The sequence below is a fragment of the Xenopus tropicalis genome, chromosome 9 (assembly GCF_000004195.4).
Source record: "Xenopus tropicalis strain Nigerian chromosome 9, UCB_Xtro_10.0, whole genome shotgun sequence".
Lineage (NCBI taxonomy): Eukaryota > Metazoa > Chordata > Amphibia > Anura > Pipidae > Xenopus > Xenopus tropicalis.
In genome coordinates, this window is record NC_030685.2 from 51,489,193 (window position 1) to 51,501,702 (window position 12,510).

The 12,510-nt window shown below is 37.8% G+C and overlaps 1 protein-coding gene across 5 annotated transcripts in view; it reads right to left on the bottom strand.

Moving 5' to 3' along the window:
• pard3b (par-3 family cell polarity regulator beta) overlaps positions 1–12,510 on the bottom strand; it is a 673,678-nt gene that overhangs the window by 500,539 nt on the left and 160,629 nt on the right. For all 5 annotated transcript variants that reach the window (XM_031893388.1, XM_031893387.1, XM_002936393.5 and 2 more), the window contains exon 4: positions 5,026–5,135. In XM_031893388.1, the coding sequence (XP_031749248.1) occupies positions 5,026–5,135 (110 nt within the window). The remainder of the gene's footprint in view (positions 1–5,025; positions 5,136–12,510) is intronic.

A 12,510-nucleotide genomic window follows, 5' to 3' on the forward strand; every position in this document is an offset into this window, starting at 1 on the left:
AAATACTTGGTAGGACAGTGTGGCAAAGGATGCACATGTACTAAAATCATATAAAGTGGTAGCTCATATTTAAAGGAGAATGCAAGTCAAAATTTAAAAAGCATACTGCCCAATAGTCCTCCTATTCTTTATTAAAAACGCCACACTTTTGGCTCACCTAATCAAATATTTACTCAGTCACACTTACTTCACATCTTCTAGAACAGGCAGCCATCTCTAAAAAGGTATTCTCCCTTCCTTTCCCTCCTTGCTTCATACTGCACATGTGTTTCATTCCCTCCCCCCCTCCCCTCTCCCAGATCCGCTTCTAAATGGCTGGTGGCATTGTGTAGCTCAGAAAGAAAAAGTCGCGACAAGATACGAGCGCATCGTAATGGCTACAAAAAACTTGCGTTTTTTAGCGCAAATCGTATTGGTAACGAAAAAGTCGCGACAATTTCCGCAAAGTCGTAAAGGCGCAGAAAATTCGCAAAAAATCCGAAAAAGTCGCAAAATGTTCGTTTTCCAATCGTAATTTTCCCAATTCGGATTAGAATTCGTGTCTTAGTAAATGTGCCCCTTACTTTTAATTTATATTAACCTTTCATTGTCCTTTAAAATTAACTTTTAGTATGTAAACTGATATTCTGAGAATTTGCAATGGGGGCAGGTAGTGCTATCATCACAGAGTGTCATTAAATGATTTAGGTGACAGGGCGCTAAAGACATGGCGTTCCGCTTACTCCTATAAAACCCAACTGCTATCTGCTAAAGGGATGCTACCCACGTATGCTGCCTGCTCCTTCTGTTTGCTAAGAATTTTCAGCTCTTATGTCTATGAATTCAGTTGCATTTGCTGGTTATTGATCCGATACCTTGTAATATTTCAGCTTGAACAAGCAGTTGGGAATGTTAGTTGTTCCAGGCAGGAGCTATACAGAACCCCAGTCCTAGGTCATGAACTGGATTTATCAAAGGAATGCTGTCACAGGGAAACATGTTTTTAAAATGCATCAGTCAATAGAGCTCCTTAAGCACAATCCTGTACTGAAATCCATTTCTCAACAAACAGATATTTTTATATTTAACTTTCAAATGTATACATAAGGCAAGCCATTTTCTTACATTCTCAAGTACCCTTAGGCTTGTAAATTGGTCTCTGATTAGCTTCAGTCTCTCTTTCCTTCTGAACTTCACACTGGTGTGATATTACATCTCCCCCCTTTACCTCCAACAACTGATTTAATGCAAGCATAGTCAGGTCTAGTCAGGTAACAGGGTAATAAGCTCTTCTCTGCTGCAGCTACTACTGCTCTGCTTCAGGCTAAAGGTGGCCATAGACAGGGCCAATCAACAGATGAATGGACAGATATTGTTCAAGGAGGCATTGTAACTTTACTTTATCTACCTTTTTCTGCTCCATGAGTGTCACTCTGGGTTCTTTTCATTAGGTAAGAAGAGAACTTTGGCTGCCACTGAGTTCCAGGTGACAAGATGCCCTGTGTGTTATAGCCCGATTGGAATACCTAACTATGCTGGTACAGGTGGTTATGTAATGCTCGCCTTCATAAGTCTTAAAGTTGCTGTATCACAATTGTTCTGGACACAACTTTTAGGGCATACTAAGCATAAAACCCAACAGGACAAATAAGAGCAAAAGTGCTTTTGTATAAGCAGGGAGATAAGAACTGAATAGCTGAGGCAGTAGTTTCTTGAAAAGACTTGAATGATGCAGGACTAGCTGCTTCTGCAAGCACAGGTCATGCATCAAAGATGGCCGCTCACACACCATTATTACAATTAAAAAAGAATAAGTTTGAAAATAAAAGTTTACATGGTAGAATTAATTATCTGCAAGGCAGACAGTGTAATATATTATTAAAAACAACACCATTAAAACCACAACAGTATTTATTCAGTTTCAGCATTTTTTAGTGATGCAGCACCTAGATCTTAATCATACTTTGATTTACATTAATGACAAATACTACTGCCATTTGCCTGTGTTGTGTGTGTGTCATTCTTTAATGTGCGATATCAAAGTTTTGCATTTTGGGACCATTGTCAAGATTCTTATTATGTAAGCATCTGCAGTTCTGTGATAAGTTCTGTTACTCAAAAGTAAACAAATTCTGAACTGCTGCTCTTTTGGTAACAGACTACCCTGTAAAACACCACAGAACCAGCTAGCAGCAAATGGGTAATTGTGGTTAAAGGCAAACTAATCATTTAGGTCTGGATGGTTTTGTGAGACATTCTGCATTGCAACTGGTCAGACAGGCTTGCTTGGAAGTGCTACAGAATGCTGCAGGAGTAATATTTACAGCCCTGGGGTGGCAGATTAATTCAAATGCATTGAAAGCAGCTGGTTTGAGAGACCAACTGTCTCAGAGGTGTAAGAACGGAGAAGGAGGCGATGGAGCTATAAACATAGTCAGCATGAAGGTCAGTGTGAAAGCCGAGGCCATCTGTTGTCTGGGGTGCGCTGAATTCTGGTGGCCTGGCTTGGTGTTATCCCATTGAGTGACAGCCTCCCTCCCAAGTGTAATACAAAGCACAAACCACATGTTGGCTAAAGCAGGAAGGGAAGCAATTTGGCAAAATGAAAAAGTAATCATTAAAAGACTTTGCTATTGTTTGACAAGTTTCTTGTTTGTGGATTCCTGACAAGGGAGGCAAGTTAGTAAATACCTGATATATAAACAGAAAGAACACAACAAAGAAGCAGTGGTTGCCATTATGTATTGCTTGTTTACATATTGCAGTTTTAAAGGCAAAACTGTGTTATGGATATAAATATTTAGAAAAAAATTGTTATCGATTTGGCTCTAAAGGAAACAAAAAAAAAATTAACCGGTTCTCTGTAAGGTACACAGGAATTAAAAATAAAAAGCATTTGGAAATGCATCCTTTTTAATTATAAACAAATGAAAGAATATTTCTATATATACTGCGTCAGAAGGATCTGACCATGTATACTTGGCCATAGACTTGGATCTGCGAATAGAGCCAGCTGGAACAGGTCAACTGCAGATGGTTGAAAGAAAAGTGAAGGAAATATGGTACTTCCCCCCAATGGAGGCACAAGCTGGGCTTTCTCATGCTGTGACACAATGCACCGCGCAAAAAGGCTGTTCAACCTGAATACAATAAAAATATGTGTTGAATATGTATTTTGCCTATTCTTTTAATTTAAAAAAAATGCTGTATTTTTGTCTATTAACCACTATTGTACCACTGCATTGTTTTGGCATTTTGTAACTTGAGAGTCAGCTTCACATATTTTACAATCTATGGCATGTAAGGGCTCTGGCACACGGGGAGATTAGTCGCCCGCGAACAGGGAGTTTTGTCGCGGGCGACTAATCTCCCCGTGTGCCAGAGCCCTAAAAAGGGTGGAAAAGAGATAAAGAACTCTGTATAAACAAATCCCTTTCTCCCCCAGCCAATGTCTCTGGTTTACAAATAAGAAGGTTATGTGCAAAGCATGTAGAAATGCATAGCATCAGCACACAAAGAGAAATGGTTGCCTGTAGGTTGGAGTGGGGAGTGGAAAAAGTATAAATGAATGTTAGTTATGTTTCAACTATTTTGGGCTTAGTTGCCTTGAGTAAAAAAATTAAAGGGTGCTTTTAAAAAAAGGGGAAATGATGTGATTGCAGTATCCCAGGAGAACTAAACCCTTGAAATGAATATGGCTAGAAATGCCATTTTTTATATAATAAACTGACTGAAGTGGCTTAAAGTTTCAGCATCACTGTGGTAGTAATGATATTAGTCATACATGATACAGTTGTCACAGGAGCTTCCCAACTTGGATTCTGTTAGAACTGTCCGGGACAGTGCACATGCTCAGTGTGCTCTGAGCAGCTGTTGAGAAGCTAAGCAGGACGCAAATTATCAAGCAGAAAATGAGGCTTGATTGGCATGTAAACTGATGCTAAAGGGCTGATTATTAAATTCTGATGGAATTGACCGAGTTTAGATATGTTGTGTAATGTGAATCTGAAAGAATTACTAATCAGCCTTATACTGTTACATTTATATTCTATATATACAGTATATTTTGAGTTGGTCCCTAAGCTCAGTAACTGAAAGCAACAAAGAGCATGTGTAGTGAATCAACATATTGGTTATGGATGCAATCTATTCTGTACAGGCCCCCATGTGTTCCAATCGCTGGCCTAAGTGCCAAGAAATATGATCATCCAATTTGGTCGACTATCTGCGTGGCTAAATAGGAACAGAACTACTAATTTGGTGGCATTACTAAACAAGTAAGTCTTTAATCACAGCGAGCTTTAGAGAACTTATTCATCAATTAATAATAGAGGGCATTAGCCTATTATACATGCTATGTATTATCATGTAGCAACATCAGTATCCTACTCTGACACTTGGACATTATTCATGAACCTTCTGTAGCACAGGGAGAGATTGGTTACCTGGTATTCATGATTACTCCACCTGGTTGTTGCCATTATTTTACCAGCAAGTGACGTTACTAGTAGATATAAACTAGCAGACACAGTATAACATAAACCATATTTTTATTTATCTAAAGAATAAAGGTAAAGGGATACAAGCTACATTGGGTTCACACAGAGGATCACAAGCATTCATGTACCACCTGTGTGTTCCATAAAACTGCGAAAAACAAAGTGATATCATCCCAGGGAAACAATAAGCTAGTTACCCACTGGGGTACAGCTGCAGTAGGGGATAAGTAAAGTCAGTGTAATTTGCACTACCACCCTACAAAAACTCTGTCCTTTGGATGGAGCCTATACCTGCATTGCTGGAAATTGTCCTTATATGTCATACTCTGACACCAGAAAGTCATGCATGTAAAGCATTATTTCACTGTATATTTAAAACTGTTATACAATATAACTTCAATAAATCTTTAGGTAAGATTACTTGGGTCCCACTGGAATCCAGTAAATTTGCTGGTTCTGCGTGAACAGCTGCTGTGCAAGCAATAACTTTGTTCTTTGTTAAATGAATGTTTACAAAATGTGGCTAGAGAGCTAGTCATTTACTAACCTGTGAAGCATCATTTACGTTCTGATCTGCAGACTGTGAGGAAGATGGGTGAAAATCAACAGCTGGTCCCACAGTTGGGTCACTGCTCCTTCGCACCAGTAAAGGAGTTCCTGCAAATGAGAAGACATTATGATAAAGGAACAGATCTGGCTTGAAAGGAAATAGATCTAGTTCAAGAATCAGTAACAACTTTAAAAAAAAAGTACTACAGTATATCTTATGCCTTCACTGCTAGAGAGAATTTTCTCTGAAAATAAACACAAAGCAAGGGCTTAATAGAAAATCTCTTTTGAGATGTCTGGTAAATGTTAATGCTTCTCATCTGGACCTGTCATTTTACAAGAGGAGAATAAATGGATTAAGCCACAGCATTTCAGCAGTTAGAAGGTCAATAGCCATTTAAAATTTCCAATGCTATCCAAAGCCTACCTGTGCTAGTCATAGGAATATATTAAATACCAATAAAACAAATTGAGTTAATTTAATGTGAAAGCTGGGATGGAAACAAATAACACAGAACCATAATGAGCTGAAAAAAGCCTCTCCAGTGTGAATAGCAGCAGAGTCACAGTGCAATACCATCTGAGCATAAATCCCACCACGAGAAGGATTACATGAGGATATCACCTTGGTGGAATGAAAAAATGCCCATGCGGGTTTTTTATTGATCACTGTCCTTCACAGAAATTATTACACTGACAGCTGTAGCTGCAAAAGCAAGCCTTTAGATTTGTAAAACCAATGGGATCACGTGAATGCTGTTTGAACCTACGCACTGTAGAACAGACTAGCACATGGCAGAGAGCTCTTGGCAAAAGCTGGATTGCAAACAGAGAACCATATTTCACAAGTCAGACAATTCATAATCCAAATGTATGACATTGTGAGTAACTGCAAAACACCATATTAAGATTTCTCAACCACAAACATAGAATGCAATCCTCCAGATAGTAGGTAATGCAATACAGTTTCTAGAAAATGAGTAACGTTGGGGCAAATTAATTTTTTTGCCTATGGCTATTTGTGTGCTTGATGATGGCAAATGTGCAAAGATGATGTGGTCAGGCAAGAACTATTCAGGCAATGAATTAAGGGTGCAGCTTTTAGGCAAGGCAGAGACTCATGGGCAAGTCCCATGTTTCCTCCTTCGCCAAACAATGTGTTAATAATCTCTGGAGTGTGTGTGTATTACACATTGCAGAAATTAGCATTCAATAGCTAAAATTTCATAGCCATGCCATGAATGTGAATTCATTAAAGAAATCTCAATTTTCCATTTTAGCTCAAGAGCTTCATTATTCTAACGGGTCGCTTTCTGTATGTATGACAGCTTGTTTGCATAATGACGAGTGAAAATGAGTGATTTTTTTTCCATGATAAGAGGCAGAGAAGCCTGAAAACAAGGCGGTAAACAAACGCATTACTGCTTAGCTTAATAAGAAAAGGTAAAACATATTACTTCATTAAATGTTTTATTTTAAATAGCAGATATGGTAAGTTCTACTGTAAACAGATATTAGAAGAGTTGGAAGCTAGAAGTTACAACAATGCTATACAAATATCCATGTAATGCACTAATAAACAGGATAACCAGTACTTCATGATGTCATCAGGTATGACCGATACTATGTGATATCACTTTTGTCACAGCTCATTTATTGTTCATTATAATCAAAGATTTTATGTAGCCCTTGTTTTAATATATAAATGAAATATATATTAAAAGTCGATGAGAAGATCTGTGATCTTAACTGCCAAGATACAAAAAAATTATAATAAAGGCTAAGCTCCAAGCAGAAAGCTATGAAGACCAAGCTAAAATTGCAGCTGCAATCTTAAACAAACAGAGAAAGCTTCTAGGGCTCTTTACTGAGGAATGGTAAAGCTTTCTGCAGAATAAATATAGCATTCTAGGTGGCATTAATGTGGCGAATCTATTGGCAGTAAAATGGCAAAATGAATTTCCTTCTCCTTTATTCCATAATAACTACACCCATGTTTGGGAGGAATGTCCTGATCTCCATCATAAGAGCAGAGAAATTACAGCAGCTGGTTTTTTTTTTTTTGACTGCTAGAACTAGACTACAGCTCCATTTAATTCAGTGGAAAACTGTTCCACCACCTTATAAATAAAAATCCTTGGGAAACAACATTCAATTTTGCTTAAAATGTATCAGTATCAGCCACAGACTGGTTCATTGAGGATATTATTTAGTGATAGATGTGCAAGATGCACAAGAAGTTAAGCCTGTAACTGAAAACTATGCATGTAGGTTTAGTGAAAAATAATGTTACAGTAAACTTTTCCCAGGACGCCACAGGGGACATAGCATGTTCGTCTTTCTAAGATAAATGTCCAAAACGATGTTCTTGGGATCAATGATTCCCTGACAGTCCATACAACTGTTGGCCTCTACTATATGTTATGAGAAACAGCTGAAAGCCTGTATAGTAGAAGCTGCATCACTTCTGGAAAAAAGAAAATAAAATCACGGCCCTAGGATGCAGGAACAGGATAAGCTAATACATAAATTTTAGTTATCAGAGCCAAGGAGAAGAGACGGTAGAAAAAGGCAATGGCAGCCCTGGTCCAATAATAGCATAGATTTGGACATGGATCATAGAAAATCACCACAGGGGTTGCCTCCTTTTCTTTGGAATAATACCAGCCTGAAGGAGGGCAGTGACATCACAGGGGAGGGTTTGTGAGGATTGGGGGGAAGACAAAAAAATGTTTGAGCCAGGAAAGGGTTTTGACATAGTGGGAGCTGAAGAGGGAATTACACAATAACCATATAAAAATTATGTAGCCAGTGCATTTGTACTACCAGCCCCTAGTCCTTTATCCTCTGCCTCCATGGCACCTTTCAACACAGATGAGAAACTGTAATCTGTGAACAGCAAAACATCATGGATGCCAAATTAAATCAATGTCAAAAACAAATGAGCTTATTGCAATGAAAATATTATAACACACACACACATATATTAACATACACATATACACACATCATGTGGCCAAATGCTGACATGCATACTGTCTCTAGAAGCACTGTCAGCAATCGACTTGGCAGTTCCTTATGGGCAAGCAGCTGTACACAAGCCTAACATCACTATGTGCAAGGATTGGTATCAGCAGGAGTGGTGTACAGACACTAATTGTGGGCTGTGCAATATAGAAAATGCATTCTCTGGAGAGATGAATCATGCTTTAGCATCTGCACACCTGTCAACCCATATATTTAAGAACGTATTCATATTTATACAATTGGTAGGGGTTGGTCTTCTTAAGAACCTTAAAATGAAAAAAACAAGCATTTTTATTAGGCATTGCCTGAACTGCCATCCCTGCAACCCTACATTAGGGGGGCCATTCATTAAAGTCTGAATTTGTACGAATGAGAACAATTTGTATTTCTTCTAATTTGTAGAGCAGTGCGTTATCTCCATGATAATTTCATTAATTTCTGGACCTTTTTGTGGTTTGCATCAATTTCCGCAACAAAAACGTATTTGTCGCAACAAGTACGAACATTTCAGAATTCATTCAAGCTTTGGTATCGTCACTTTCTTTTGGCCAGGTTGGAGCTGCAGACTGCCATTGAGTCCTATGGAAGACTTCCAAACTCATACATTGAAGTTTTAAAGCCAGAAAGGTTTTGCGCCGTTTATGATCATTCGAAAGCAAAAATTTTGTAACTTTCGGATTGCAACCACAATATTTTCGTACGTCCACAACACAAATTATTGCGCAATTTACCCACATCAGAAATTATCGTGGTTGCTTCGAATTTTTTCCAATCATGCTTTACACAATCCAAAATTTGGGGGTCATGCAAGAGGAATGTAAAAATTAGAATTTAGAAAGGAATAGGATAATGTTTTGTTTGCAATAGAATTAATTTATAAAGGTGAAAAAAACTGCAACAAGCAGGACTGCAATAACTTTACAGGCAGTCTCGTCTTTTGCAACAACCATTGGTATTTCAGCAATATAAACATTTGTGTTCCCTTGTATGATTCAGCTGTTTCGGGCCTCTATTTGAAATTCACATGAAAGACAAATATTGCCATGGGGTTCCTTGAAGATTTCAACTGTCGAGCCCTCCCTGGAACAGAGTTTGGCAGCAGTTCTTGGAGATCTGCTCTGCACTACTTTCCATTCATCTCTCATTTGTAGAAGTCAAAGCAGAACTAAAATGTGATAAAAGGCACTTTGTAAAGAAGATAGACTAGTTGTCTGTGTGGAACTGAACTCTGACTTTACAGCTAGGTGGTGCAGTTAGGCACAGAGTGCTGCCTCACAGAGATGAACTACTTAATCATCACATAGGCCAGAAAAAAGAACACTAGAAATGCTTTAATGCTTTGGTATTTTAATCTTACAAGACCACCATATATGGTAAATATTTTTGCTGAAAATTATTATGTTAATATAAGTTAACACAATAATAACAACAATAAATCAAGGTCAGCAGATCCAGTATTATTGACTGATGCATATGGTTAAGAATATCACCTATTCCAAGCCAAAGGACCCTAATAAGGGTTTGGATGTCACCTCCCTACCCACTCTATACACACAGACACACGTGTTATCCTGCAACATACAATCCACTTTGAATACATGCTAGAAAATGGACAAGGTATAGATCTCACTTCCACTTATTGCTTTTCCTAGCTGTTAAGGAGTCTACTTTGCTGGAACCTTTTTGCAACTGCGGCTTTATGTACTGGGTCAGCATAGAAAGGCCCAGATGGAAGAGAATAAGTTTTCTACTTTTATATGTGAAAGGAAACACTACCTAGGCTAATTGCAATTGATTCTAGTTCTACATTGATAGTATAAACCACAATATTCCCTTTTAATTAAAATGAGAAAAAAGTGATGTTCCTGTGCCAGAATGGTCATCATTACAACCAGTCTGCAGGCTAGGCCCAAGACCTTTGCCTTGCAAATCCATTTCATGTACATCTCACTTGAAATTGTTATCCTATGTAACTTTTTCCATGTCCTAAGAAGCACATTTTTGTGGTAAAAACCAATATAAATCCTGCAATGCATGACTTTTCCAATATAAATACTACAATATTTAGTTTTGAGCTCACAAACACAGTTCACCAGAAGTTTAAAAAGAAGTAAAAAGAGAAGTTGAATATTTTTTGCATTGCGCAAATTTTTTGTTAACTTTTATTACATCCTCCCTCAAGCAATTTGTCGTCATTCCTTTTTGAGGTTCTACAGATACAGGTGCATGTATTTTTTACTGACCGAATTTGCTGGGGCAGCCTGCCCTTGTGCATGCTAATATTTTGCCATGCTGTGGAATCACTTTGTAGCAACTACTAAGCCCAGGGGGATTAGCAATCACTCTTCTAAGAGCAATTCTGATCATTATGTGTTTCTTCCTTATGGTTAAAACTAAAGCAGGTTTCACCAGATACAGTTTAATCATTTGTTTGAAAATATGAACCTCATTTTGTGCCATTAAAGAAAATTAAATTTTATATAAATATAAATAAATCAAAATAAAGTGAGAGAGGCTGTATTCACACTGTACTTTTTGCTCATCGAGTCCCAGCCCACTACTTTGCAAACTGTGAGTTAGCCCTGTTTCTTTTCTTTACAGTTTCTTTAGATTTATTGTGCATTCACAGGAAGAGAATGCTATTTAACTAGGGAAAAAAGTGTTCAAGGGAAAAGTTAAATCAAAGCAAAAGCTCTCTGCAAGAGAAATTGTACATGAATACTAGCACATTTGTCCCAGATTAAAATATGGATAAAAGATAAAAGGATTTGAAAATAGCATTGGCAGCAATGGATCCACAGGGCACACGAGTACCGCACCCTACATCATAGATAAAAAGGCAGTTTCTTTAATGGCTTTTATTTTCCTTTACCAACCTTTTAAATCTCTTATGGATTTTGCTTTGTTTGCACTAGCATAGTCGATGCACCCACTGGAAAGTGGCCTCTAATCTGAAGGGGGAGATAGTAACCACCAGAGTTCAATAAACTAAGCAAAAAAGCAATGGCTCTGCTAGCGAACCTCCTATTTAATTAGGTCAGTTCAGCTATTAAAGAGGCTGATGGAAGTGGGAAAAAAGAAGCACATGCACAAAGATGTTTTTCTTCTTCATAGTTCATTTGTATCAATAGACAAAATAGTCTAGATAGTCTAAAAGTGGATGGCTTTCAAACAAAAAAATGGAAGATGCAGTAATTTAATTTTGGAACATGAAGTGGCATATTAGCAGAAATGTTGTTATGTTCTGATAAGCAATGATAATGTGCGAGTCATCGGGAAAGGAAAAAAAAGAAAGCTTGCAGTGTTATTAAGATAATAAAGAAAAACACAAATACATACAGAGTATTGTAGAATTTACACCTATATTGGTTAACCTATATTGAAGCCCCCTTCATCAGGCAAAATACAAATGAAAGCTGGAATGGCACAACATTTGTCTTTACGTAAAGTCAGACTTAAAGCCATGTAATAAAGACATTACCAATGAAAACATCGAATCTCTTTGGGTAGAAATTTCAGTAGGGCTGAAGGTCACAAAGAAAATGATCATTGGTGTATGTTATAAACCACCCCGTATAGATGAGGGGGATGAGGCCCAGCTATTGTTGCAAATGGAGGAGGCTTCAAAACTGGGTCAAGTTGTTGTTATGGGGGACTTTAATTATCCGGACATTGACTGGAGTAATGGGGTGGCTAAGTCAGAAAAAGCTAGTAGGTTTGTAAATATGCTAAATGACAACTTTTTATTTCAGGCAGTTCAAGAACCCACTAGGAATGACGCTATTTTGGACCTGGTGATTTCTAATAATAATGAACTTATCTCTAACATTTGTGTGGGTGAGCATTTGGGGAACAGTGATCACAACATGGTCTCCTTTGAGATAATGCTGCAGAGACAGCGCTATAAGGGAGTAACTAAAACGCTCAATTTTAGACGTGCAGACTTTGCCAGTATAAGGGCATCTCTGCAATGTGTCAACTGGGAAAGGCTTTTCATGGGGTTAGACACAGAAGGAAAATGGAACATCTTTAAAACATTGCTTTGTAGGTATACACAACAGTATATCCCCCTTGTAAGCAAGGAGAGGCATCGCAAAGCAAAACCTTTATGGCTGAATAAAAGTGTTATTGTCGAGGTTGGTAAGAAAAAACGTGCTTTTAGGGCATTCAAGTTAGCTGGGACAGCAGAAACTTTCATCAGGTACAAGGAAGCAAATAAAGCATGCAAAAAAACTATCAGGCAAGCTAAAATAGAGATGGAAAGGGATATTGCTGCTAGGAGTAAAAAGAATCCAAAATTATTTTTTAATTATGTGAATAGTAAAAAAATGAAGCAAGAAGGGGTGGGAACTTTATTATCACGGGGGGGTACGTTGGTTGATGAAAACGGGGAAAAAGCTGAAATTTTGAACTCTTATTTTTCATCTGTCTATACATCTGAGGAGCCAGATAATGA